This window comes from Pagrus pagrus (assembly GCF_965226575.1).
Source record: "Pagrus pagrus genome assembly, chromosome: 3".
Lineage (NCBI taxonomy): Eukaryota > Metazoa > Chordata > Actinopteri > Spariformes > Sparidae > Pagrus > Pagrus pagrus.
In genome coordinates, this window is record NC_140187.1 from 16,600,828 (window position 1) to 16,625,387 (window position 24,560).

Genomic DNA, 24,560 nt, shown 5'->3' on the forward strand with positions numbered 1-24,560 from the left:
AAAGAAAGAACAACACATGGTGGTCATTATAAAATGTTACCAATGTTTGAACTGCAGGTGTTTTTATGAAGTGAAACCACACCTCCTGGTCCCTGAACGTCACTCCTCTATATTGTTCTTAATTACTCACCTGAAACAGTTCGTCAGTCCTCCGCACTGAGGTGAGACCCCGCGACAAAACAACCCGTCACAGTAAATCTTTGCTGTGACTGTATAAGAGGAAGACGTCAGCTCACTATTTGGTTACTTGTTGGTTGCGAAACTGCAGCCAATCAGAGGGGGCCTTGCGCAGACACACGCACGCTTCACGCTCGTGCTCGGTCTCGTCTGTAGATAGAGGACCGGTGTTTGGGAGGTGGGCTGACCTCTGAGCTTCTCAGTCCGACTTGATCACTCTCATCAACTTCTTCGATTAAGAATGTCGCGTGGTGGTGCACAGAAGGTAAATGAGTACATTATACATCACACGTTACTTTATCTCACAGTTTAACTCCTTTATCTCCTCCAGTTTAACACAATGCGGACAATTGTGAGAGAAAAACCGAATGGCATGGTGGTTTGTGTAGTGAGTGCTGTTTCAAGATCTTTTGTTTTGTCTTAACAATAAAACAACCACGAACCTGCATAAAAACAGAATGTGGACTGACTGATATTAGGTAGTGTTTTGCAGGTGTCATATTGTCTTATATTGTGTGCAGAGGTGGCAAAATTAATTCTCAGGTGAAGTAGGAATACAGACTGAAAATACTCTTTTACTAAACCAAACGTAAGAAAATACAGACTCTGTAAAGTACTGTGAGTATAAAAGTTAAAAGTATCCCTCTGAAGGATATTCTGACCATTTCTGTGCAAAGCTAACAGAAGCTCGTCATATTAATGTCAATCGAAGGCTATTAAACTTACCGGTTAAACCAGTAGGATTTTTCCGAGCTGTTCATTAACGCACCACAAAGATAGTTGATTGTTCAGCCTCGTTCCCAGGACGTCAAATACCAACATTTTGGTTTGGTAATGCGTCAGTAAATCATCTAAACTTGTCCACAAATGCATTAAAACTAAAGTAACAAGCCTGTGTTGTAAATGTAAGGCGTGGAAAGTACAGATATTCGTGTTAAAATGTAGAGAGTTAAAGTAAAAGGATGTCAGAAAAAAATATGCTCAGGTAAAGTACAAATAGATACCTGAAAAATCTACTTAAGTACAGTAACAAAGTATTTGTACTTGTGCAGTAGCAGCTGCAGAACATGTGCACTTAATGTTTCTAAGTGATCACATCAGTAATTCTGCTATAATACAATCATCTATTACGTTTCTTGGTGAAAATGTAATAATTCATTAATGTGTAAGTTAGCTTTGGCAATAATGTAAACATTAAGCTTATTTGAATTTAATTTAGATATTGCAGGTGTTATCCTGCATGATATCTATCCAACTGCATGTTGTAGTGTTGGTTTTATTTTAAGATTTGTCCATTGTTTGTTTGTTTGTTTGTTTCATTGATTGATTAGGACAGAGCACCTTAATGAACATCAGTATAAAAAATACAATGTCAATATGCCAGATTTAGCAAGAATGCTGATTTTCAACTTCGGTTATTTCACAGGTAACAAAAACAGTAATATAAAAATAACCATACACAATACTAAAATGAACAGAATACATTATACAATAAGTCCATTTAAACGCCAGTGAAGAAACAAACTGCTCATTTATAGGAGATGCTGTGATTTAAGCTAATTAGTAGGTCACCTGATACGTGAAGATAAAGTGTATCTTAAAAAACATCTATCTATCTATCCATCTATCTATCTATCTATCTATCTGTCTATCTATCTATCCGTTTGTATTAACAGAGCAGTCCTCTGACGTTGGTTCTGATGGTTGCTTCTGCAGCCATTGGAGGAACTCTTCAGTATGGCTACAACCTCGCCATAATGAACTCTCCCACAACTGTAAGTTTGTGTATGTAGCAGGTTTCCCAGTGTAGTGTTAAATATTCATTCAGATACAGGCCTGTATGTGGTTACTGACAGAGGTGACAACGCTCTGCGGGGTGAGTGAACAAATCTACTCACCTCTTTGCCGATTGATATTGGCTAAAGTTACGTAGTCCACAAAACACTTGTTTCAGCAAAACAGAGTTGCAGCATTTTGCTGAACAACTGAAGTTGTTGTTTTAAAGCACACAATTCATTCAGCGTGATCCAATTCTCAGAAATCCCCAAGAAGATGTTATTTACGCCCTTTTTGAAGCCAAAATCTGCACTGTAGCTGCTTAGCTAAAAGCATTAGTGCACAACCCGTCTGAAGTGGGTCAATGAGCTCATCTGTGCATTAAAGGTGTAAATAACGTCTTTTCAAATCAATTTGGGACCTTAGGGCTTTCTTAGACTTGGATTAGAGGATTTCAAAACAAGTCCTCATCTACTTCAGTTGTTTCGGAGAAGGCTGCAACGCTGTTTTGCTGTGAAGCTCCAGAAATGTTTTGTGGACTACGAAACTTCACCTGACTTTCCATCGACATGGGGGCGAGTAGATGATGACTGAATTTTAGGTTTCACACAATCCTTTAAAAGTGTAATTTGTGCACGATGCTTATCGGTAAGTGTGTAAATTGGCACAAACCAGATTAAGGCTTCTTTTGTCTGTGATTAGTCAGTCTGACTCGAGCACATCCAATTGCATTGTGCTATAGAAACTCGGTGTTTTGTAAAGACTGAACAGCTGAACTGAGAAAATAAAGTAGGAAAGCCAATGAGGGCCGTATAGGTGCAGTTATTTTTTTAAATGTGGTTATCTCAAGATCACAAGCCAATCCTTATGTTACCTCAAGATAACAAAGATAGTTTTCTTGTGATAAAACAGCATTTGTTATAACGTGATAATGACAGACAAACAAAAAGACGTCACAAACTCTGTTGGCAGAGGTAATGAGTGTCAGCTTTAACCACCGCTCTGTTTACATTTGTGTGTTAGGTTAACTCAGTTTGACTTTAAAGGTTGTCTATGTCGTGTTTTCTCACAGTTCATTCAAACTTTTGTCAATGAGACCTTCCTGGAGCGCTGGGACATCCAGCTGGAGGATTACCAGGTGACTCTAGTCTGGACAATCATTGTCTCCATCTTCTCGTTGGGGGGGTTTGCAGGGGCCATTATCGCAGGACCTATGACCATACGCTTTGGGAGGTAATACGTAAATGTATGAATGTATTGCATTTCCAGTGCAACATGTAGAGAGTGAATGATCAACTTGCACACGTTTGAATGAATAAATGAAGAGATTCTTTATTTACTTCCGCTGTCACGTGTAGACAGTACACGACCCCGGATTGAGCCTTGATCCTCAGAGAAACACACATGCATCAATCACGCTTCAATTATTGCCACTGACTTTAAAGCATAAGGCTGATGTTGTTCCATTTTTGTCTTATTTTGAACAAATCCCATGAAAAGACCAAAACCAGCACCGCATCAGTCCATCCCAGTACCTTCAGTCTTTTTTGTTCTTTCTGTTGCACGCAGCCTCAAGCCCATACGGCCCTACTGAAGATGAACATTTTAAAAAACAGGCCACAAAAACAACCAGTACATTTTTTAAAGAGGCCAAAGAATTTTATGACACAACTGGAGACAGGAGTAAATAGTTTATTGTTTCTTGGGGACTGCTTTCAGTCTCAGATAAACACACATTCGAATGCAGGACAGTGTATGTGGGATTGACTTCAAATAAACTACAGTGCTCATGTTCATCATAATATAGAAAATGTCCACGACAATACTGTGCTCATGGTCTGGTTAGGTTTAGGTACAAACACCATTTGGTTGTGGTTATAAAATATCATGTTTTGGCTTTAAATACCTCCTTTGGTCGCCACAAACATGGCTGGAAATTTTCCTGAGGTCGCCTTAAAAATATTCAGTGGTGTCGCGCTTACAAATGTTGGTTCTAAGTCTTGAGCTGCAGTCAGTGGCTTGGCAGCCTTATCCCCCAGCTACTCCACCACCATCACCTCCACCTCTCGCTATTACAGTCATAAACAAGCAGAGGTGGGAATTGTGGAGTCATCAAGTCATCTCCATGCTATGTATTTGTTCTGTTCATGCACTAAACCAGCTGAGTCCAATCAGCACAGCTCTTCAGCCAGAAAGGTGAGCTAATTAGTGAATGCACCTGGTTCAGTGACTGAGCAGAACAAGTACATGGCATGGAGATGACTTGATGACTCCACAATTCCCACCTCTGTAAACAAGTAATGTGAACGTGATATGACAAGTATTATTGAAGTGTCAATATGACACATAGCCTTAGAATGTGAACGAATCAGAGGTTTGCAGAAACTGCTCACATTTTAATCTGGCGACGGGGCTGGAAATGTCATTATTACAATATTACAACATATTTTTAATATTTTTTTGGACACCAGTGGAGCTCTGTGGCACAGAGGAATAAGATAAATCCGGCTTTAACTTTACAGATTAATGCTTGTTGTTTGAATCTGTTTATTGCTGGTTTGGGGATTTTCATACAATAAATACACCCACCAAACAGAGGGTCCCTGAGTCTGTATTTCTTAAGACTTGAACTCTCTCTGACCATTGTTTTGAATCTATTAACTTTGTCCTATTTTTCCCTCCCTAGGAAGAAATGCTTGTTGTTGAACAACATTTTCCTCATGTCCGGTTCACTCTTAGCTCTGACAAGCAGAGCTGCCCAGTCTTTTGAGATGATCATTATCTCACGCGTGCTGATTGGAATAAATTCCGGTATGTCATTCGGTCTCATGCTCGTGCTGTATATTCATAACGCCTGTAGCAGACTGCAGTGAGAACTGAACTAAACTGAGACATTGAAGACACTTTTCTGTGTGTTTTGCAGGGATCAGCATGAATGTGCAGCCCATGTATTTTGGAGAAAGTGCACCAAAGCACTTAAGAGGGGCGATCTCCTTGTCATCAGCTGTTTTCACAGCATTTGGTGTCGTGTTAGGACAGGTGGTTGGACTAAGGTGTGGACACTGTCTGACAAGTTTCTGTCAAAATGGGCCAATCCTTTACTACAAGAACAATATGGGTCGTAGATTATGTATCCACAGTAACGCTCTGGATTTTCTGTTTTAAGAGAGATTTTGGGCAGCGAGTCGTGTTGGCACTATCTCCTTGCCAGTAATGCCATTCCTGGCTTCATTCAGCTCCTCACGCTGCCGTGGTTCCCAGAGAGCCCCAGATACCTGCTCATCGACCGCGGGGACAAGGAGGCTTGTATTAAAGGTGCGTACTGTAATATGTCAAACAGTGGTGGGAAGTAATGATTGACTATATGAGTATTTCCATTTTATGCTACATTATACTTCCACTCAACTACTTCTCTGAGGGAAATCTTTTTTACTTTATTACATTTGTCTGACAGCTATAGTTACTAATTACTGTAAGATCTTACATTTAGACACATGTGATAAGCTTATGAAGTGAAACACATTGTGAAAGATTAAACCAGCTGCTCCCAACAAAGTATCGGTGAGTAGTCATGTTTCAGCTTTCTTTGAGTTTGTAAGCAGTTCCGGCAAAGACACATATTCTGATGTTTCATTTGAAAAAGATTTGTTTTTGGTTTTTTATGTCCTCTCCGATTATTTAACTCACAACCAAAGTGTGTGAAAGGTAGTTAAAGGGTGACTCCACCAATTTTACACATTATTGTCTGTTTACAGGTCTTGGTGAGTATAACTGCATATGTGAAAAAGTTGTATAAAGCCTTTTGTGGCCCCAGAGGAAGGTGCATGTAATCTGATAAACTGCCTCCAGTGATGTCAGTGAGTGGCTAAGTTGCATTGTGGGTAATGTAGGCTACAGGTTTTGAAAAAGGAAGAAAAACACATGGAATAAAAAGGCGATATCTCTTGTTCTGCTGTATTGATTTTGATTATCCATTTTTAAACTGTCCATAATGAGTCTAGTAGTCTTTTTAGGAGTGCAATGCTAGATCTGGTGCCTACATTACCCACAGTGCAACTTAGCCACTCACTGACATCACTGCAGGCAATGTATGCAGCTTTATACTCCTTTTTTCAGACCTGTAAACACACTTGAATGTGTAAAATTAGTGGACTTATCCTTTAAAATTAGCTTCACTGTTCTCATTTTGTACTAAAAGTATCTATTTAGGTAAAAATATACTGTATTTTTACCTAAATAGGAGATTGAATGCAGTATTTGTACACTGCTGTATTGGCTCTACAAAGGTAAAGGATCTAAGTACGTCATCAACCACTACTATCAGCACGTTAAAATCTATATGAAACACACAGAATAATACATTTTAGCCGGAGAATGACAACAAAAAAATTCTCAGTCATCTAAGTTGTGTTTTCTTTTCTCTGTCAGCTCTGAGGCGGCTGCGGGGCTGTGAGGTCCAGAGCAGCGAGCTGGATGAGATCCTGCAGGAACAGGCTGAAACTAAAGGCATGAGGCCGAGCCGACCCTGGGAGCTGTTCGCTGACCGCTCGGTGCGCTGGCAGCTCATCTCCGTCATGATCATCAGCAGTGCCATGCAGCTCTGTGGGAATGACTCGGTAAGAAGAGCTGGGAACATCAGGAGACTTTAACAGTGTGATCTGTGTCTCTGTAGGAAATATTGTTATATAACCCACGAGGATCCGTGTTACTGATACCGAGCTACAGTGTCATGTTCTTTTGGCTCTCAGCTCCGTCAGAAGGTTGATTAGAAATTTGAGATGATCCATCAGCAGATTGTGTTGTGGGTTTTCTAATGTTCCTGCAGGTCATATTAATAATGTAAACTGGTGTTGAAGCAGCATCAGTGATGAGTAAAGACAGCTTATTGTTTTGAATGTGCCTTGTGTATTAAAAGTCATTCTTTGTTGTTTTTGCAGAGTGTTAATAACACGTCTAAACTGGTTTCCAGAGCTGCAACAGGTTTCCTTCTCTGTTAGAAAATGCTGACTGTATTTCAGGGCTTTTAACCACATGCTTGGCAGTTTTATGGAGGGGACTGGGTATTAACATAGTTACTCTTTGTCCCAAATCCTGGCTTAATCAGCTTATGAACACTTGAGGAACTTGTAATGATGCTCTGCAGTTATCTAATGTCTTTTTATGTTCTTTGTCTTTTAGATTTACTTCTACGCATCGTATGTTTTCAAAGAGGCTGGAATATCCGATGACCAGATCCAGTATATTACAATTGGCACTGGTACATGTGAGTTCACAGCATGTATTATGTGTGTAAGTATCTGACACTAAAACACGTTACGTAAGCAGCTAGAAGCAGAGAGAGACTGTTGTTTTCTGAAAGCTTTAACACAGACTGAGGACTAAGAACAGACCCATGTACTGTACTGTACAATGGGTTTTGCATTTCATTTGAAATCAGTTGGGTATATGATGTTACACTCGCACATACGAACACTTTACCTTAGATACACAAATTCTTGAGTAGCTAAAAAGATATGAAAAAGGTCTGTAACTAACTGCTAATAAGAGTAATAAGAAGTTCCTGGACATATTTAATTGAACAATATTTTGTCACTTGAGAAAGAAGATGTTATTTTTACAATATGTTTTGACGTTTTGGGAAAATCGCCTATTCACTTTATTTCCAAGACTGAGATATGAAGATTGATATTGCATCTCTGTACCGTAAATATGATGCCGCCACCAGTGGCTAGTTAGCTTAGCTTAGCATAAAGACTGGAAACAGAGGTAGTAGCTAGTCTGGCTCTCTCTGAATGTTACAACCCACTGGTTATATACTAATTGTTTAATCTAGGCCTGTACAAAAATACTGATAGCAGTTATTAGAAATCAAGGAGACTGAACTCCAATATTCAAGTATTTATTCAAGAAAAATTCATGCGTACAATTTTTAAGGTACTTAACTTGAGTATTTCCATTTTCTGCTACTTAATACTTCCTCTCCACTACATTTATTTGATACATTTAGTTAATAGTTACTTTGCAGATTCAGATTATTCAGTGTTTATAGGCTGTTATTTGTGATGTGTTACCAATCGGATATTGTTGTAGGCGGGACATTGTGTGAGAGGATGTTGCATCAGAGCCAAAGTAGCACATTTTAAAATTAGTAGGTAATCCAAAAGAAAAATTGGAAACCAAATTTGTGGATTTTCCAAAATGTAAAACTATTCTTTTAATACAGCGGTATGTCATGATTAGCGTCGTTTCATGACATTACTGAATCTAGCAACCAAACATGGATCAAAGTTAATAAAATCTGATAACTTTTAATCAAGTCCGAAATGGTGATACCGATAACTATTATGCACTTATCTAGTTACTATTGTTGTGTTCCCTGTGGGAGAAAAATATGATTCCCCCAGGTCATTCTGTCCTCATACAATAGGACGTCATACGCATCCTGTACAGACGTTAAAGTCTGGATAAGGATAGTGAAGACTGCTCTATGAGGAGCATATCTCATGGTCGTCTGTACAGGATGCGTATGACGTCCTATTGTATGAGGACAGAATGACCTGGGAGAATCATATTTTTCTCCCACATTCCCATCAGGTAGAGCATCAACCCGCTCAACTGAGCAGTAGTTTTTTGACTAGAAATATACCATAAGCTCATTTATGCTGCACATTAGTAATGGCTATTCACTGGCATGAAGTTCCTTATTTGTTCATCGATTACTGCTATGAACTTTAGATATAATTCGTTATAATTCAGTATTGAAAAGAGTAGGGTCTGATTTACATTGCTGTTTTGATGTTTTCAGAACCTGCTGATAGAACGCAAAGGCCGGAGGTTCATGCTGATGGGAGGATTCATTCTCATGACTGTCTGGGCTGTTGTCTTTACAATTGCTCTGTCGTTTGAGGTATTTTAAACCACTTGTATGACCTACATACTTACCTTTTCCAGTGAAAAATCATGTGTGTATCTTTAAAGATTTAGTAAACGATGAAAATCAATTACTCACAGTTATTAATAGCCAAGCGATTTTGTCTCTCAAAAAACATCCCGGTGGGTTTGACCACCCATGTTACTGCGTGTCAAACTGCATGAAAACACAGTGATGCTGTATAAAGTAATATGAGGAGTGTGAGAACAGGGAAATCCACATTTCAGTGTGTCAGTAAGTCCACTAGGAGGCGTCATGAGTCGACATTCAGCCATTAGACAATGTTTGACTTTTTGAGAGTGGAGGTAAAAGGAAGATGATAATTGCACTGGATTACGGGCCTGTGAGTGAAAATATTGAATTTCCCCAAATGGATCTTCTTCTTCTTCTTCTTCTTTGCACTAGTGAGTTCATAATTTAAGTTGGTTATACTAACTTAATGACATATCATAAAATATCTGGTCAAACTATGAAGTATAAAAGTGTCACAATGCTTCTGGTTTCTTCTTTCTTGTGAATTGCTCTCTGTAGTGATTTAACTTTCCTCCCCATGTGTGAACAGCACTATATATCCTGGATGCCGTACCTGAGCATGGGCTGCATCTTCACCTACATTCTCAGCTTTGGCATGGGACCAGGTCAGTTTATGGAGAATTTCTTTCTCGATTTGCATTTTTATAGCAAAGGGATTCGCAAAATGTCAGCTTAAGATACATGAATGAAATGAAAACATACTGTCTGTTTTCAATGTAACTAAGCTGCACTAGTTAGATATTTATTTTGAAATGTTCATTCTGTCAACAACATCTTCAGTACAGTTTTAGTCATTTTCTCACCCAGAAGTATTTACAGTAGCTATTTAAATGCTAAATATGATTTTGGATGTTGACGGCCATTTAACATCCAGTCAAGCCATAAACATAACTGCTCCCGGCACATCTCAACAGCTGTTTCCATTTCCATAAAAACTCACATTGTCTCCTGAGAGAACATTTCAGGTTATATACTCTCAGGTGCCAGTTTCACATGTACACATAGCTCAAACTAATGCAGTCTGTAAAAATACATCCTGCTGTAAATCCTCTCTTCATGAAGGTTATAATGTTGAGGTGTTGATTCAACTTTATGATCATTTTGGAGGATTTAGTTTTTGATGATGTTGAATGGTGTAACATATCAAATAGTATTGATATTTCTAGGGATGTGATAATGAAGCTTACTCTGATCAATATGTTTTCTCATTTCAGCTGGAGTGACCGGTGTTCTGCCCACAGAGATCTTCAATCAGACCGCTCGGCCGGCGGCCTACATGATCGCCGGCTCCATGATGTGGCTCAACCTCTTCATCATTGGAATGATCTTCCCTTTTCTAGTGGTCAGTCTGACACTACATCCATCCAGCTGTCAGCATCTGTCCATAAATACATCCATCCAAACATTTAACAAACATGCCGTGACATTAAACAAGCATACATACATTTAGAGCAGTTACCTCTACAATTATTTAATGTTAAAACAGAGTATACACACAGCTACAATGTGTTCATGGCTTCATCTCTGGTCCTGTGATCTTTCTAACATTAGGAATTTGAAGTTAAGGTTTTATTTAATTCCCAGTTATATACATTCTTTTTGAATTCTGCATATGTTTACATACAGGGAAACATACAGCCAGGTTTGGTGCTGGCTAAGATTGACACAGACAATTAGACATTATGAATCAGTCTGACAGCTTCCCATTGCCTTTCTTTCACAGAGCGAGTTGAGCGAGTACTGCTTCGTGCCTTTCGGCGCAGTCTGCCTGTTGTCGGCTCTGTATGTCGGCCTGTTTCTGCCTGAGACCAAGGGGAAGTCTCTGTCAGCCATCACGAGCGAATTCCACAAGCTCAACTTCAAAGGCGAGGACAAAATGAGTGAATCTCAAACACAAGCTCAGTATCAGCTGGGTGAGGTGTGTCTCTCCACGCAATTGTAGACAGACTTTTGTCACATCCACTGTCAGCCTCACTTTAACCTGATCTGCCTGAGCTGGAAGAAGTCGAGCACAGTCCGACAGGAACGAGAGGAAACGGTCGCTTTAAAATCACCGAAAGCAACTTAGATCTGCTGTTCCTCCTTTATCTGGAGTATGTGACACAGGAAGAAACAACAGTTGTTTGGAATAAAAATAATTCACAGCATGTATTATGTGTGTAAGTATCTGACACTAAAACACGTTACGTAAGCAGCTAGAAGCAGAGAGAGACTGTTGTTTTCAATTCATTTTATTACAGTTTGTTTTTTTTGGTGACACATTATAATACAGATTGTGATTTATGGAATTATTTTTGGACATTTAAAGATTTCTTATTGTGTAATTTCACTGAATATACAGCATCATTTTGCTGTATGAATCAATACATATAAAATACTTTTACCAATTCCAACTGGTACAGCCGAACAATTGGGAATTTTACAGGAATTAATATATAAATTATACTGTAAGTACTTTGCAAGTACTGGGTACCTGTGTGATACACTACTGGTAAATAGAGCTGAATTTCAGTTACACAGTTCATTTCCGGATATTACACTATAAATCGTGGGCTGTATTATTAAGTTCTAATGTTTCTTGTTCAATGAGACAAAGGACACAGTTGTCATCCATGTAACCAGAAGAGTTATTACTGACTGTGACGAACTATCAGAGGTTGAAGAGGTTTTTATGTCTTTTACTGAAGTAAAAAGTCTTGTATTCAAGCTTTCGCTGAAGGGAAACAGCAAACTGTACTTAAAGTATTAAAGTTAAAGTACTTTTTAGGCAGAGTGGTCCCTTTCAGAGACTTATATTATTATATCCTGTTATTGGAATATGCTTGTGTTTTAACGCCTGATCATTTTAATGTTACAGCTATAAGAGGTGAGCACAATTTAACTTCACCGTTAGGTATTTCATTATCATATTTAAAAATTGATTATGTGTTCTGTTTGTAAAATCTTTGTCTGTAAAGTATAGGAATAGTAGCTGAATGTAGTGGAGTACATTGTAAAATATTTATCTCTGAAATCTAGTGAAGAGTAAAATCAAAATACTGGGGTGAAATAAAAGTACCTCAAAATTGTACTCGTGCAGTACTTGAGTAAATGTATTTAGTGATTTTACTCCACTTTAAACGATGCCCTTGCTCATTTGGGAGGTCAAAGGTCAGAGCAGGCTGCACATCAGGACCTACTGAAGTCCTTGCTGTGTAGCAATGGTGCACCATAACGAATGTTAATTTGCCCCATATTAAATATAAACTGAATGCATCAGTGTGCACAGCTCACTCATCAAAGAAGATGTGGAACATTTTAGTCATGAAACTGTGAAATCGGCTGTTTCTACATAAGCTGAATATGTGAAAATGTTTATGTTGAATATTGCTGTCACTCCTCTGTTTTAATGATCAAACTCTGAGCCAATAAAAATTGCTTATATTAACATAGTTTTTCATAGTTAAATGTACAGCAAGCAATTATAGTCCCATTCCCAGGACGTTAAATACCGACCCTTTCGGACTGAATCAACTGTCTTTCTCCAGAATTGCTGCTGCTCCTATAATTTTCAATGACGTCATTACAAAAGGTGCCTTTCAAACATGATGCAGTAATAAAGTCATGTCAAATAAATGTTTTCTGGTGTCAAAAGAAGGAGTGTGAAGTTGTTTTATTTTGTTTAGCCACTGTTGGTTTGGTGACCATCACACACATTCACTCTCACTACCATAATTAATCTTTCTGTCCATCTACTGTATCACTCATGTATTTGAGTTTAGGCAGGCAGATGTCTGTTATTGCCTGGTTGGTGGTATTATAGTTTTACTGTATACACTAAAATGTGTTTTATGTAAGCTGTTCACCTTTCATCGCTTCGTCCACTGGTGGTCCTACAAAATTTTGGAGGAAAAGGTATTTTAAAGTGTGCACAAGACGTCAAGAATATTAGATCTAGAATAAAGAAACATCTTTGTTTTATATATTTCACTTTGTATAAGTATCATATAACCTCAACAAAATGATGTAACATGGAGATTAAAAATGTCGTGTGTGGAAAAAAATCCTCTTCTCACTGGAAAGAAAACTGAAGTGTGGGAATTCCAATAAAAATCATCAAGATGTTAAATACATTTACAAATGTTTCTGCTTTTCTTTCAGGCTGCGAATGAAGTAGATTCACAATCGCTCACAGCTGTTCAATTAATTGTCCTGTTACAAATCAAAAAGTTGATGTAAAAGGTCTTTTAAGCATCATGTACCGTTTATATAACAATGGAACAAATGTAGAAGAAGGAGTATTTACAAACATCTCAGCTGGGATGTTGGCCATTTTGTTTTAACATGTGATCAGTGTGGAAAGAAGGCACACGTGAGTAGATTCACATATATTACTTCTATGATGATCATAATATTATCTGCATTTTTAAAGAAAAGGGGAAACTCCACATTAAGCTGTTTTATCAAGTATGTAGTGGTTTCTCCAGAAGGTACTTGTAAACAGCAAATATGCAGAATTTGTTTTCTCGCTCTGTATTCTTCATTTGTCAGTGTAAATATACATTTACAGCACAAGCTTTCAGAGTATTGTGAACATGATGCAGACACAAGCAGTAAATGAAGCACAGCAACATTGGATCAATCAAAACTCTGAGACATTGGCGTTATTTACACTGAGGATGCTGGGGACATGTTCCCACCACTTTTAGACCTGGCCAGTTTTGTCATAAAGAGTTAGAAATGTGCTAAAAATGTGCCTTTAAAAAAAGAGCTTGTATCTTAATTAACAATTCATTCTCCTAATGAACTGTGATGCGCCACTGTGAAATTATTTTCCTGTTGTAAATTTCTTCTCTGACCTCTTATCACATCACCTAAAATCGCGTATTTTATAGACAATTCAACAAATGTTTTATTCATCTGAGCCCTGATGTCCCCACCGCCTTTCGACACCTTGCTCTGAGACACTGGACCAACTTAAATGAATGATATGGAATTAATTTTAACAAAGAAAAATGTGTTTGTCAGTGTGTGTCATTTATACATAAATTTAAATGTAAAAGATAAATCTGCTAATCCTTTGCAAAAACAATTAAAAAGATGGTGTATAGTTTTAAATTGCCAGTCCAGCAATTTAATTTTGCAAAAGTTTAAGGACGGTGGCTGGTCATGTTTAAAATCTGAGCTGCAGTTGTCAAGATATCCTGACTTTCAGTCTCTGGTATTGTTCAAGATCTCAACATATTGGATCTGACAAATCCCACAGTGCATCTGGACTGTTTTTTATCAGACCACTCGTGCCTGGTTAAAACCCACACCTTTCAAACGGCGCAATCCCAATTTGTAAGGCAGGCTTACTGTATAACCATTAAATCTTTCAGTTCAACCATAACCACGATGACATCAAAATGACATCATCAGGGTTATTGTCCCATGCTTGTCATAGAGCCACACAGGGCCCAATGCAACTTTTTTGAATAGATGAGTCATCCTTCCCTCAATGAGTAACCAGATCTTCAATTTTAAAATCATTGTAGTACCTATATAGTGTTTGCATGGACTTTGTAATCCCACTCTGACAAAGAGGAAGGAGACAAAATCTCTTACTATTGTCACACTTTTAATGCTCAGTGCCTGATACACAAGACAATGCTCAGTTTGTAATACACACACCGATGGGAAGCTGTTCTCTCTCTTTGAACCGTGGCTCGGTACTATTTCATCTTGTTGAAGTCTCTTCTTTAGCATCTTGGACATCCTTGTTCTTGAGAAAAAGGTCTCATAAGTCAAAGGTCAGGATCTGATCACATCCAGGTGGACGACAACTTCTTAGTTAAGGCAGTCAGACCAAAGTTTATTCAATCAATGTGTGATTGAATAAACATGTGATCTCTCTTTTTTGGCATTTTTCTCTTAAATCTTTGTGAGTTTTGTTTTTTTAAGATACCTCTCTACCAGTAATATCTCACCAGTGAACAGAACATATTAGCAGGTCTTTTATCATCTACTGGAATCATCCAGACAGACCAGGCTGGGTCTGGCACAGTGTCTAATCTTCCTTGTGACACACGTCAAAACATGACGGTCTTGCTCTAATGGACAACTAAAGTCTATTGATGTGTAACTTCAGGACGCATCCTTCATATATGCTGCTCCTCTGCTCCTTCTGTAGCCAGAAAAAGAAAAAATGGACAGTGCATCAAAAAAGGTAGGTGCTCTTTCATTAAAGTGCCGTTTGAGATCCATGCATGTTATAACTGAATACTTTTTCTGTGACAACTGCAGATTTAAAAACTTCTATGTATCAAAAATACAGTTGGGGAACATTTTATTATAGTGTTCAAACAAAAGAAGAAAACATGTTCATCAATCTGTCAACTTTTAAACACAAATTGAATACAGAAAACTGAAGCAAATACTGTACAGAAACAAATTCTAAGTATTTTCTACAGATGACAAACAAGCTGATAATAAAACAGTACAAATGTAAACGATGAAATAATTTGAGACTAATGCACACAAGAAAAAACATTAAAATGTAGTAATTAAACCTATCATTAAAGGGTCGGTCCATCCAAATCTTGGAATGATATGAGATAAAAGATTTTTTTTTTAAATGACACTTCTGCTGCCACCCCAGAAAAATTGGGGTAAAATGAATTTGAATTGCTTTCAATCAAAGAAATAATCCTATCGACAGAAAAGTCTGCTCATAATCCAGAGAAACTGGGACGAGGCAACTTTTTATTATGTTTTTTAAATGTATGTTTTAATGTGCTGTGCATCAAAATAAAAAATCCTCTTGCCTTCGTTGTACTGGTGTGGGGCTGCAGATAATTCAGAGGTTAATATCTACAAGCCTAAACACATCAAACTAAAATGATCTGTATGGATGCTTAAATATCAGTTCAGGTATAAAAAAAAAAAGGCCAGAACATTTGTATTTTAGGGAAGCCCTAAAGGGCCATGCATTCATACATTTTATTTCCTCCTTTTTCCCGTGATAACGAGTTAATTTCATTTGTTTTCTCGAGATCTCGAGTTATTATCTCGAAATAACAACTACCGTTTTCCCAAGATAACGGGATAATTTTCTCGAGATAACGAAACTTTGTTTTCCCAAGATAACGATATAATTAATTCAAGATCTCGAGATAATGACTGTGATATGATAGGCCTGAGATTATGGAGACGCCCGGGACCTCATAGCTGGTCAACTATGTAGTTAACGACGACATCAGGCTTACTTAGATGGTGCTGCCGATATAGCTGAAGCCTTGCTAACCGTCTTTTTAGATTGCGCACACTAATGTGTATATTATCTGTAATAGCAAGGCATAATGCTATTTCAGCCTGTGTCAGGCCTTGATTGAAAAGATATGTGACGCGGTAATCGATATGCTCCTGCTCCTCTGACATTGCTACACTGAATGATGTTTCCTGCAATGATTTAATTTACTACACTATCGTTTTGTTTTCTCAAGATCTCGAATTAATTATATTGTTATCTCGGGAAAACAAAGTTTCGTTATCTCGAGATCTTGAGAAAATTATCCCGTTACCTCGGGAAAACAGCAGTTGTTATTTCGAGATAATAACTCGAGATCTCAAGAAAATAAATTAAATTAACTCGTTATCACGGGAAAATGGAGGAAATAAAATGTATGAATGCATGGCCCTTTAGGGCTTCCGTAATATTACACCGATCAGGCATAACATTATGACCACCTGCCTAATATTTTGAAGGTTCCCCTTGTGCAGCCAAAACAGCTCTGACCTGTCAAGACATGGACTTAAATCTTACAAATGTTACATGATTTGTTTCTACCTGTGGACAAAGTCAATCAATGGGAAAATATCAAGTTCACATGGGATATTTTTCTATTTTCACATATTAAAATTTTAGTTTATAACACTCTTTATAGCTTTGATCACAATCTTTAACTGTGTCTGTGCATCTATAACAAGAAGTTGAAGGTTAAACTGAAATCTGTAACAGAGCAGAACGAGGAATGTGGTGTCCAAAGAGCATCAGAACACATGACATGCCTAACACATGATAATATTCCTAATCATTAAACACATGTTTGGTCCACACCCCTGTCCTCTCCTACAGTGTTTAAATAAGTCCCATAAATAAAAGGTTACTGTATATATGATGTCCTTTACATTTTAGCTGCAGTACTGGAGGCTTTATCTGCTGACGCTGGTGTTGGGAATCGGGGGATCGTTTCAGTATGGGATTCAAGTGTCTGTCATTGCCTCTCCAGCAGTGGTAAGATTTCTATTAATTAGACAATTAGTATGCATGAAAACTGTGAACAACCCTCTACAGTTTGTTTTTCTACAGTTTGTTTTCCTTCAACATCATTCCCTGTGGAGTCTGCACAGAGTCTGTGGACGGACTCAGCAGCTCTGTCCATGAGGCTTGAAAATGGTTTGAGCAAGATCATTTAACAGCTTTAACGTAGTTTTTGGGTGAACTTATCCTTTAATTCAGTCGCAACTCAGCGATCATAAGAGCCATCTTTGGTCAGAAACCTCACAACAAAACACAAACCTGCTTAGACATCAAGTTTTGCATCTTTAACATGACCTTTGACCTCTCTGACCTCTGTGCAGCATGTTCAAAATTTTGTGAACTACACCTGGATGTTGAGGTACGGAGCTCCGGTGACTGACTCCACCAACCAGCTCATCTGGTCCTTCATCGTGGCTGTGTTAAGTCTTGGAGCCTTGGCCGGGGCTGTTCACTCCGGCAGCCTTGCTGTCACTTGCGGCCGGTGAGACAAACACAAACACAAACACAAAAACACATACACAACATGGTTATATAATCTAAAGTTACATCTGTGGGATGAGTTGGGCCTTTAATTAACAGGAAACAGTCAACAGTACTTGCTGTCATCGCTGTCTTCTTCTGTTTTTAAGCAGTACAGCAGTTTGTAAACTGGAAGGGAAAGTGAAAAAACAGATTAATGTTCACCCTCAGTGCCACTATTCTGGATTACAGGCATTTTCACATAATAACACCAGAATCAAGGGCATCTTCCATTATTGTTGCTTTGTTTAAAATATAGTCAGTTATTCAATTGACATAAATTGGGTACAACATAAAAGGTCAATTACCAAACTTACTGGAATGTGCTCATAGATTGATTATGTGTAATGTAAAGTCAAGCCCCATCTTATATATATATATATTTCTTTTGATTTTGCAGGAAAAAAGCTCTCCTGATTAACAACATTGTGGCGATTGTCGCTGCTTTTCTCATGCTCTTCAGTCGCATGGCCAAATCGTTTGAGATGATCTTACTGGGCAGATTTCTCTATGGATATAATGTTGGTATGTTCTGATGTTGTGCAGAGTGTTTTTTTGTTTGTTTGTTTGTTTGTTTGTTGTTTAAGTGTTTGTAAGGCTTTTTGTTTTGTTTCTCCAAAGGTCTTGGCCTGAGTGTGCACCTCATGTACCTCGGGGAGATTTCTCCAAAGAAATTCAGAGGTTTCCTGACGCTCACCAGCTCAATCTTCATCGGTTTTGGAAAAGTCACAGGTCAAATAATTGGCATCAAGTAAGAACTGACTGTTGGCACTCTAAAGCATAAATTAATTAATATTCAAACTGTCAAGACAAACTGGGCAAAAAACAACATCCTACTCACTTACCTAAGTCTTTCTCTGGGTCAAAACATTTATATTACATTTAGGGCATTTAGCAGACGCTTTTGTCCAAAGCGACTTACAAAAAGTACATTTAAGTGAATATAGGGGGTTTTTTGGTGTTTTTTGTGGGTTTTTTTGGGTGGGAGGGAGTCACACTATGTGGGGTCGAGGTGAAGTCTGAACGAGTCCTAGTGAGTCTTGAGTCTTTCGCGGAAGATGGCAAGTGACTCTGCTGTCCTGACATTGGTCGGGAGTTCTTTCCACCACTGAGGCGCCAGAACAGAGAAGAGTTGTGTCTTTGCTAAGCAACCTTTGTTTGCTCTCAGCGAGGGCGGTACCAGCCGGCCAGCTGATGTAGTGGAGCGAAATGCTCGTGCTGGGGCATGTGGTCTGATCAGTGTTTGGTGGTAGATGGGCGCAGTTCCGTTGACAGCCTTGAAGGCCAGTACCATCGTCTTGAATCGAATGCGGGCTGCAACAGGAAGCCAGTGGAGGCCACAGGGAAGGAGGTCACATGGGAGAATTTGGGTAGATTGAAAACGAGGTGCGCTGCAGCATTCTGGATATGCTGCAACGGTATGGTCGCAGAGGCTGGGAGTCCAGTTCCTCGCAGTCGATGAAGGCGATACTGTGACGTCCTCGACAGTGACTGACAGGTCCATGCAAGGGCAGTCTTTCCCCTGGATGAAGAGGAGTTCAGTTTTATGAATGCTGAGCTTGAGGTGATGCGCAGTTGTCCAAGCGGAGATGTCTGCCAGAAATTCGGAGAAGCGCGTTGCAACGTGGGTGTTGGAGGATGGGGGAAAAGAGAGGAACAGTTGGGTGTCGTCTGCATAACAGTGATAAGAGAACCCATGTGATGTGATTGCAGAGCCTAGTGATGTAGTGTATAGCGAAAAGAGAAGTGGTCCTAGTGCTGAGCCTTGAGGGTGACCAGTTTCCAGAAAGCAGGGTTTGGACAAGGAGCCATTCCACGTGACCTGAAAGGTGCGATTTGTCATGTATGATGTGAACCAGGTAAGAGCAGAGTCAGCGATGCCAAGTTCAGCCAAAGTGGAGAGGAGGATTTGGTGGTTGACTGTGTCAAACGCAGCGGATAGGCCAAGGAGAATGAGGACGGATGAGTGGGATGGGCTCTAGCAGCAAGGAGGGACTCAGTCACGACCCCTTTTGGTGGGAATATCAACTGTCCAACTCAGTGTACTCTCAGGAGCCCCGAGTCGGACAGTTGATATTCCGACCAAAAGGGGGTGTGCCTCGGTGAAATGTTGCGAGACAGCTGTGAGATTTCCCACTTTGCAGCTCGGGCGGGTGGTGTCCCATGCGTCTGGAATGCAGCATGAGTTTGTCGGTTACACCCCGCCTTTCTGAAACCCCGCTGTTCCGTAAATAGACTTCCATTCATCGTAATGGCGTGGTTTCTCATTTTTTCTAAAGACCCCGCTATTCCGAAAAGGCTATTGTAGTACCCCTGACCCTAACCATATTGGGAAGTAATTGGAAGTTGAAAGTCGGATTCGGAACAGCGGTGTGTCGGAGTGGGGTGTGTCGGGATGGAGGGGTTTCGGAATGGAGGTGTTTCGGAATGTCGGGCTGTTCCCGAGTTTGTCTTGGGGAGTGAGAGAATGAGTAGGCAGTTGAGAGGGCAGCTGGAGTGGCAGTGTTTTCTGGGGTGATCCAGGTCTCCGTAATGGGCCAGGAAGAGGAGAGTCTGCAGGGAGGTATAGGCTGAAATTGTCCGCCTTCTTGACTGCAGACTGGCAGTTCCATAGCCCCCTTAGTACTTCAAGTTCAGTACCGGTGGAGAATGTTGGGTAACAGAGGTTGGCTGGGTTACAGCTTTGAGCAATGGGAATCCGGTGAAATCTTCTCCGGTTTGATGTCCTGACTGGGATTGGGTAGGACTCATGGCTGCGATGGGTGGTGGACAGTGAGTTACGTGGACTCCCTCGATGGACTCCTGCAGAGAGACTCCCTAAATCTTCATTCGGCTCCTGACACTGCAGCTGACACTGTAGTAGAAAAAAGGCACACAGATTGCCACAGACACAACACACACACTACATAGCAACTACAGCCTACTACCATCAGCATGCAGATACAGGTCACTCCCACTCCAGACAAAGAGGGCATCATCCAGTTTCATTCCCACCTCAATCCGACTTTTAAACACCTAACTCCCACCATAATTTTTTCTTTTTTTTTTTTCCTTTTCTTTTTCAATTAACCTGTTTTTAACTAATTTTATCTTTGTATGTGTCTTTTTTAACCTTTGCTGCGAGTACTTGTACTTATGTGTGGTTTTAGGAATGTGTGTTATTATTGTGTTGGGTATGTCTGTGGTATGTAGGGATGTGTGGATCGTTGTATTGCTGCTCCTGCACTTTTGATGTCCTTCCGCAACGAAGTTCCTAACGGAATAATAAAGTACTTTTGATTTGATTTGATTGAGTGATTAGCCCTAAGTGCTAGATTTACCTCATGCAGGGTTAGCTCCTCCCCTCAATCAAGCCTATTCACCACAGCTGAGTTGGCCAAAACTGGCTAATGACCACTCAGCATCAACAGTTTCACAATAATTTACACAAAAGTTATCTAGACAAGATTAAATATTTCAACTAACCTTACTCACAGAATGCCTAAACACTGGATCTACAATTACTTTCTGACTTGCCAACAACAAGATAACATGCAGCTTCCTTCCCCTAGACAAAATGTAAAAAGTGTCAAATGATTTTGTAAAACATTACAAAAATCTGGCAGTGCTCCATGTAGTTCTTCGTGTCTTGATCAAAAACTTCTTGTTCCTGACTAAAATGCAAGACCTTCTAGACCTCTTCTGACTAATGAGTGACTTCCCTGGATAATGTACAAGCAGTCTTGATTACTTTATTTTAAGTGCCCATACATAGATCTACAGTATCTCCCTTCTTTTCTGCCATTTCTTCTGATTGTGTTTGTTTTACACTCTGTTTAGGGAGATGATGGGAACAGAAGACATGTGGCCGTATCTCTTAGCTGTTAGTGGTATTCCTGCAATCCTGCAGTTTGTGACGTTGCTCTTCTTCCCCGAGTCACCTCGGTACCTTTACATTGACAAAGGAGACACTGAAGGCACCAGGAAAGGTGGGTGTACACAGCAGGTTCTGCATCTGCAAACTGAATTCTGACATTTACAAACATTTTACAAGTTAAGTTGGTAATTTGTCTTCAGTGTAAGACGCAAGTTCTTAGATCATTAGTTTGATTTGTATGGTGGCCCTGAGTGAATTTTGGTCGTTTAAATCACCTTTCTGTAAACTGAGCTCTTTGAACGCCTCCTGCTAATGACGAAAAAGTAGTCTGATTCTGTGCCCGTCCAGAATTAATTTCATATTAGACAGTTCATGTGTGATTCGATCAAGGCAGTTGAGATAAGTGATGCTAACCTTTGTGGTTAAGGTTCAATCTGAAAGCTCAAGGATCTCCTGTCATGTGCACTGAAATGCTACCAGTGTAATTTAATATAATGACAAACTGCTGTCGAGCTGCTTTAAACTAAACTTTAAACAAACTATAACTGTTGAGATTGGGTCATAAATGAACAGCAGATTCATCATGTTTTTGTAACGTGTATGTGCATGTGTGTTAAGCCTTGCAGTGGCTGTGGCAGGAAGAGGATTTGAAGGTGGAGCTGGACGACATGCAGAAAGAGAGGGAGAGCACGCTGGGAGAGAAGGTGAAGACTGTGAAGGATGTTCTCACCTCTCGCTGTGTCAGGTGGCAGTTATTGACTCTGGCCATCCCCTGCGCTGCTGCTCAGTTCTGTGGCATCAATGCCGTAAGTTCACTTCAGTTTTCCTCTTCGTGACATGAACATATACATTCACACATGTTAAATTTTGAACTGTGTCTTATATTTCACTGTCTCATCCAGCTGTATTTCTACGCCTTTGAAATCTTCCTTGAGTCAGGAGTGCCAGAGGACCAGATGCATTACTTGTCCATTGGTCTTGGAGCAACAGAGCTCATCACTGTAACACTGTGTGTGAGTGTCTCTTCAAAATAACATTAAAAATTTCATGAAATCACTCCTGAAGGAGGATAACAACTTGACTACATGTTCAAAGCAAACTGAAGTGTAAGTGTATCGTAATAGAAGTCTGATGAAACAACTAAACACAGATTTTATTTAACATCCTTGTTAATCTCCACATCACTGCTGCGTCTCAGTCGTTCTTGATAGAACGTGCCGGCAGAAAGAAGCTGATGGGCTACGGCTATCTGATGATGGGTGTCACCATGGCTGTACTTACCGTTACGCTGTCCTATAAGGTAAATACACTCCAACAAAATGCACTTGTCTTTCTCTAGGCTGTGATGTAGAGGACAGATTATAAATGTTTCTTTTTTCAAACAGGATCTGAACTCATGGATCCCATATGTGAACATCGGTCTGATCTTTTGTGTCATCTGCATTTATGGACTTGGGCCTTGTGAGTTTTCTGTCACTTGGCTCCACATCAAAACATTTCAAATGTATTTTTATCATTATTCAAATAAATGTGTTATCCTCTCTCAGCTGGAGTGTGTATGGCTCTCTGTGCTGACCTCTTCCTACAAGCCTGGCGTCCTGCTGCTTTTGTGATCAGCGGGACCATCAACTGGCTCAGCATGTTCCTTGTAGGGATGTTGTTCGGCTACATTGTGGTGAGATATCTGCTGTGTATCGTCTTATCTCAAATAATCCAGATACATTAAATCTCTCTTTATGTCACATCACAATCTGATTTTATGTGTGTCAACGCAGGATGGACTCGGCCAGTTCTGCTTCCTGATTTTCGTGGCTTACTGCATTTTCAGCGCAGCATTTGTTTTATTTTTCGTCCCAGAGACCAAAGGAAAGACAATGGTAGAGATTATGGAGGACTTCAACACACTGAATTACAAGAACAGGTCCGCTGACGCTGAGAGGACTGACATTGATCTTGCAACTAAGTTTTAAGAGGTTCTATCTATAGTTTATTAATCACTTTTGACTTTTTTTTTGCAAAAGCTATTGAGTATTAAATTATTCCGTTAAACTACTTCAAGAAAAAAACGTGGACTTTAAAATTACATTTTAGTGTAGCCATTAAACAGATTAGAAATGTGGAAACCAGATAGAGTTCTGATAATGACATTGTTTGTTAATATATTACCGTGGAAAATAAAACATTTGTAATCACATCTATATATTGTCTCTCATTTTTTACAGTTGTTTATTTAATTCGTATTTTCTACTATAAATACTACAGTTTGAGCACTTTATCATTTTGGCAGAGCCACAAGGATATCATATTATTTTTTTAATGTGGACATGTTGGTAAACATGTTTATAGGAGGACAAAGTGTGTTTGATGAAATTATATTCCACAAACCTCTATAAGGCATCGCTCCACATTGCTCCTCTTCCACCAGCAGTCTTCAAACATACAAACCTTTCTGCAGTCAATATGCTGCTGGGGAACCAGAGGTCCCCGTCACTTTCTGGGTGAACATCAATCAATCGTTTGTTCAAATAAAACACTACCAGATATTCATAACCATTTTGACTAATATGTAAAAAGTCAATTGGAAATCATCATTGTGACCTGTTTTTCAACCTATATGTCCTCTTGCCTTGTTTCATTAGACTTCTATTATAATACCCTTTCACTTCTGTTCATGATTTAGGTTCGTCATCAATATCCTACAGGCAGTAGTGAAAGACAAATTCAGATCTTTTACCTAAATATACAAAATATTACTTCCTGGAGAAAGATAGTTGATTGTTATGTGTCATCCCAAGATCGTCAAATACTGACGCTTTGGGTTGGCAGCTAGGTAGCAATACCTTGGGGTAAAATAACTACTATAAGTAAAAGTCTTGCATTCAAAACCTGCAATTTACAGTTTGATTAATGTATGATTATGAAGTAGATTGGTTGTAGAGCCCAACTGATATTGGACTTTTTCTGACAGTGTTATATCAGCCGATATA

General features: G+C 39.3%; 2 protein-coding genes across 2 annotated transcripts; both read left to right on the forward strand.

Annotated features, from left to right (window-relative positions):
- The first annotated feature begins 350 nt into the window (after positions 1-350).
- On the forward strand, positions 351-12,936 carry slc2a11a (solute carrier family 2 member 11a). The gene is made up of 12 exons (XM_084349800.1): positions 351-442; positions 1,854-1,952; positions 3,026-3,186; positions 4,640-4,764; positions 4,877-5,006; positions 5,120-5,268; positions 6,382-6,569; positions 7,132-7,242; positions 8,759-8,860; positions 9,447-9,522; positions 10,132-10,259; positions 10,641-12,936. The coding sequence occupies exons 1-12, from the start codon at positions 419-421 to the stop codon at positions 10,857-10,859; spliced, it is 1,512 nt and encodes a 503-aa protein (XP_084205926.1). The 5' UTR covers positions 351-418; the 3' UTR covers positions 10,860-12,936.
- Positions 12,937-15,050: 2,114 nt separating this feature from the next.
- Positions 15,051-23,733, forward strand: LOC311255379 (solute carrier family 2, facilitated glucose transporter member 11-like). Its single transcript, XM_084349801.1, has 12 exons — positions 15,051-15,104; positions 17,073-17,171; positions 17,519-17,679; positions 18,118-18,242; positions 18,339-18,468; positions 21,537-21,685; positions 22,192-22,379; positions 22,476-22,586; positions 22,772-22,873; positions 22,959-23,034; positions 23,121-23,248; positions 23,349-23,733. The coding sequence occupies exons 1-12, from the start codon at positions 15,084-15,086 to the stop codon at positions 23,541-23,543; spliced, it is 1,485 nt and encodes a 494-aa protein (XP_084205927.1). The 5' UTR covers positions 15,051-15,083; the 3' UTR covers positions 23,544-23,733.
- Positions 23,734-24,560: the final 827 nt, after the last annotated feature.